At 38.7% G+C, this 5,177-nt stretch overlaps 1 protein-coding gene across 1 annotated transcript; it reads left to right on the top strand.

The window, feature by feature from the left end:
* Positions 1-1,601: 1,601 nt before the first annotated feature.
* Positions 1,602-5,080, top strand: LOC104961413 (E3 ubiquitin-protein ligase MARCH6-like). The gene is made up of 4 exons (XM_010789716.1): positions 1,602-1,942; positions 3,092-3,191; positions 4,692-4,765; positions 4,929-5,080. The coding sequence occupies exons 1-4, from the start codon at positions 1,924-1,926 to the stop codon at positions 5,078-5,080; spliced, it is 345 nt and encodes a 114-aa protein (XP_010788018.1). The 5' UTR covers positions 1,602-1,923.
* The last annotated feature ends 97 nt before the right edge of the window (positions 5,081-5,177 follow it).

Here is a 5,177-nt window from a genome sequence, read left to right as displayed (position 1 = left end):
ATTGAATGACCTGAGCATCCTCAGGAAGAACAGCTTGCTCTGTCCCTTCCTGAAGAGAGCATCAGTGTTGTCTGACCAGTCCAGTTTATTGTTCAAGTGCACTCCCAGGAACTTTTAGCTGTTCACCACCTCCACATGACAAAACAAAATGTTTATATTTATGCTTGGATATGATACAATTCGATGACATTACCCTCAATTCCCAGTTAGTTCCCACCAATTCCCATAAATCCCATGGAAAGTTTCCAATATGGAATATTTCCAAAATTCCCCAGCTTAACTTCCCATGGAAATGTACTGGAAATGTTCCACGCCTTTACAACCCTAGTTATAATTAGTTCTTAACTCAAGTCCTAAAGGAGGGTTGAGTATGAAGCGTAGACTGTTTATTTCAAGCACAGAAATAACCTAATAAGTCTTATTGTGTATTTTTACTTTGTCCTTATTTCATGGTTTCCCTGAGACCCTCCTCCCAAAAGGCCCCACTGGGTTTTGAACCCAGGATATCCTGTTTTAGACAGGCGCTTTAACCATCTAACCCACAACCGCAGCCTGATATGGCCCCACTAGAAACCAGTATCTTACTTCTGATATTCTTTAGCAAAATGCATATTAGTGCAACTAGACTTTTGTGACTGAATATGTCCAGATATTTGAATTAGGATTTGACTCGATCAAATCAATACGACTGCTTGTTAATTAATAACCTAATTTGCTCCTGTGGGTATTGTAATAACTGTTACATATGTGTAATATGTCATGTAAAGCGCTTTGAGCACCTGGAAAAGCGCTCTAATACATTTTATTTATTTGTATGAATTATTAATTATAGCAGGTAAATAAAAAAAGGGAAACTTTAAAATTAATATTATTTATACACCCTTTCACCAAGAACAGGCTCCATGTTGAATATAGTTGATTTGAATGCTAATGTGCTTAATGTAAATATTAATCTTGCATTTGTATTTTAATTGAGTATTCCTTTTAGATGTATTATATGTGTTAGTGTTCTTATACATTGCTGTGCTTATACAAAAGTTACATGTTGTTGCTTCAACTAATATCCTGCAGATGTCGCTGTTCAACTTTAAGGGATATTTGATTTCTAAAAGAATATTATTTTTGAGCTATTGTCAAGTTAATATCTAGATTTGTTTTTAATTAACCTGTATTGGGTACAACAAATCCCAGGACTATCACAATACATACATGTTTTTTTATATATATATATATATTATTTGTATTCTTGTTTATTTGTGTTTGTACCTTTCTAATTGTATTTTTACTTATTTAATGGTTTGTGAGCAGAGTTGTGTGATTTTTGTATTGTTTTTATTTGTCTGTGCTTTAAAAATAAAGCTGTATTGTAATCCGAAGGTATTTACAGATGCTTTGTTGACATGTCACATCCTCATTTAGTGCTAAGTTAAATGGTGTTGATATGTATAGGTTAATATAGTTGTTCTCTTCCCCATTCACCTGTAGTATCTCCCATGACAGATTTACAGAGTTTATTTATATAGAACCATTTACTACCCACCTGACTGTTGTTATGGTTTCGCTGTCGTAAAACTGCTGTAAGTCAGACTGTTGTGACAGGAGACGTGACGTTAGCGCGTGCGTTAGCCAGCTCAGCTAGCCGTTTAAAAAACTGTCAGTTGAGCGGAGGATGTAACGTTTATTTTATACAATAAATACAAATACACCGTTAAAATACCAGCGTTAGTTTAGCAGACACCGACTGGATGGGAAGGGAGACACAGGAGGAAATCCCTGGTGTTAAGTCTGTGGGGAAACCATTTTATTTGTCAATGAATTCGTCACATTCTCTCGTCTTGTTAGCTTGATCAAGCTACACGCTAGCTCTGTGTCGTGGATGGGTTCTCCTCACAAGTTACTCCTGGAAGAAACCTAGCGAACATCATGGACACTGCAGAAGAAGGTAAATGACTATAAAGTGTTTCTTTTCAATGCTTCCCAGCGGGGGGGTTTACTGTGGTTAGCTTCGTAGAGTCGCTTGGCCTGCTAGTGGTTCACTTAGCCGAATAGCATAGCTTAATATGCTGTAGTGGTTCAGGTTAAATCAAGGAAATGACTGTTGTTTTGAATGCACTAAATGCAGGGTGAAGCAACAGTATAATAGAGATTGTAGAAAGGACTAGACGAAACTGGTGATGTCATCAGTCTCGTGGTGTATCAGAATCAACAACAAATGGCAAATACTAAATTCAAAGTTGAGCTGAGAGCTGTGCAGATTTAAAAAGAGGTGGAGAAATGTGCAACATGGTGTACAGGATTTGGATTGTTAAAAGGAACAAGTTGTATATTGTGCATTCATGTAATGCATCATATTGTTATGGTGTGTATATGTATGTGACCATATTGATGACAAGCCAGTGGAACTAGATGAATGCAAAGTTAGCAGCTTATCTGAATATCAGTCGTTACCTTCAGAGTCCTGAAAGAAACCTGCATATCAACTCAGTCCCTTTACTCTCTGTCGCATCAGCCTGTTGCACTCCTGACACAATTAGACCTGTTTTAATTCTGTATATTCACTGTTTTACAAACTGAACACTTCAATACATATATACAATTCACAATATTAATATACATGCATTACATTACTCTGTGTTTACATTGCATATATTACTTGTCATGCTTATAGAAATGTGCTAAATTAGTGTTTACATCTACAAACATAAATTCATTACTTTCATTTTGCATATATTTTCATTTTGGACTGAACCATTTATTGGGATTTATTTGAAATAACAAAATGGACTACAGCTGCAACGATACATTGAAAAGATCACAAACTTTTTTTTATTTTGTTTATTTTGAATAGATCCCAAAAAGGCAGATAATGCTGTTCTGAGCGTCTGCTTTGTTCTAAATAATCATCAGATTCATTTATAACGATAATAAGAAGCCCTAAATTAGACTAGAGTGCAAATGGCTAATGCTCAATGTGTTAAAGGCCCAGTACGTGCCAAATAACCCATCCTGAATTAAGTGTTGTGCTTCACTGTAGTTGTTGTTCATATAATAAAATGCTTGAAACTAACACACATGTTTTGTGTGTGTGCAGCGGATATTTGTCGCGTGTGCCGCTCTGAGGGGACCCCCGACAAACCTCTCTACCACCCTTGTGTCTGCACTGGCAGTATCAAGTTTATCCACCAGGAATGGTAAGTGTGTTTGTCTCTTCAGCTTCTTTATGTCCCACATTACTCCCCCTTTGTGTGGTATTTGCAGGGTGAAAACGATACGAGCCCCCTGCAGGTATTTTGAAGAGCATGTTGTTTCTATGTGTGAATATCACTGGTTATAGAGGGTCAGGTGAGGGGAAACCCCCCAGGCAGAGGCCAGGCCTGGATTGTTCTGTGCTGATTGTTGAACATCGGTGTGTTTTAGTTTGCATCCACCCCCACAAAGTTTAGAATGACAGTCTATTGTGTATGAATTGTGTAGTTGTGCTGACTATACGCAGGCTGCAGCTAACCTTAGCTATGTTTATCTTATGTCATTCTTACTAATTAAAAAAAGAATTGCTCAAACCCAAAACAACGTTTAGGTAGCAGACACACCAGAATGAGTTTCTTCTTTTTAGCTGATCATCTGCTTCATCATAAGGCCAGTTTCTCACAGATGAGCATCTGTTGTGGACCTATGATACTGATCACTGTACAACTTATTTCTGAACGGAACAAACTGCATTAAAACACTTGCAAAGTATAATTGCGTTTGGTCTTGGGGAGATGACTCCTGGTGACAAACCTTGTGAATGTTTGAGCATCAGAGTGGAAACATTAACAGCTGTTTGTCTGCACCGAGAACGATGAAACTTTTAAACACAACTGTAAATACAACGATGTAAGCATCCACAATGAATGATGAATAATGTTCTGTTCAGAAACAATCGCGCCAAACATGCAGTCCTCTCCAGCTGTGTCAGAGCCCAAAAATAGATATCGATGACTGTTGCTGCTGTACGTTGGGCAAAAGAATAATTAAGATAAGGTTATGAAAACAGAGTGAAAACCAGTTTTGATGCAGCAAGAGATAGATATGTTGTTGACTGAAGAAGTAGGCTTGACTTTATTTCCTTTTTTTATGTTATTTGATTGGCTGTTAGTGTTTCTATCAAATTGTAATCCCATTATTGTTTGCCACTTGCTATTTCCTCACTGTTGTAGTGTTTGGACCCTTTAATTGAAGCTGGACCTTTTTTAAAAAAAAATGCTATATTTAAAGTTACAGGTATTGGTGTGGATGACCTTTAACCCTGTTCTGTCTTTAATGCTGTCATATGTGTTGGAATCAGCTGTTGTAATGACTGTAACGCAGATGGTAATCCTTGAGTCTAGTCATGGTCACAACAAGTTATTATGGACGACAAAAAGTGCAAATCAGCTCAGAAATAATTGATATCTTTCCATGTTCATCAGAGATAGAATGACTAAAACGTTAAGTGCTCTGAGTCAGTGTTTTCATCACATCATATCCGATTATCTCAGGTCAATACTACAGACTCACAATGTTGACATCCCAGACTCTGGTTGTTCCTATTGATCTGTGCTCTGCAGGAGTTCTCCATTACTATTGATCTCAAACAGTGAAAATGCCAAGCAGCTCATGTTTTATCGTGTTGAATCGTGTTCTACTTCTGACTCAATGTTGCTTTACAGTTTGGTCCAGTGGCTGAAGCACAGCAGGAAGGAGTACTGTGAATTATGCAAGCACCGATTTGCTTTTACACCAAGTGAGTAGTCGTGGCCTTGATGGGTTAGCCATTTGAATATATCACACAGCCCAAAGTGTCCTAAACAAGCCTCCCAGATGGGGCCATGAAGTTCTTTTTGTATCAACATGTAAATAGGAATGAAATGTTGTGGTTCACTCTGTCCCTGTCCGCTCCTCGTCAGTCTACTCCCCGGACATGCCCTCACGTCTGCCCATCCAGGACATCTGTGCCGGGCTGCTGACCAGCGTGGGCACGGCCATCCGATACTGGTTCCATTACACACTGGTGGCCTTCGCTTGGCTCGGGGTGGTTCCTCTCACTGCATGTAAGTAGTGCACACACACACACACACACACACACACACACACACACACACACACACACACACACACACGGGAGAGGTGAGGAAACTGGCAAGCGTCACGGACTG

The sequence above is a fragment of the Notothenia coriiceps genome, unplaced genomic scaffold (genome assembly GCF_000735185.1).
Source record: "Notothenia coriiceps isolate Sejong01 unplaced genomic scaffold, NC01 NC01_scaffold00033216, whole genome shotgun sequence".
NCBI lineage: Eukaryota > Metazoa > Chordata > Actinopteri > Perciformes > Nototheniidae > Notothenia > Notothenia coriiceps.
Note: the sequence above shows the minus strand (reverse complement) of the source record. Positions and strands in the feature narration are given on the sequence as shown.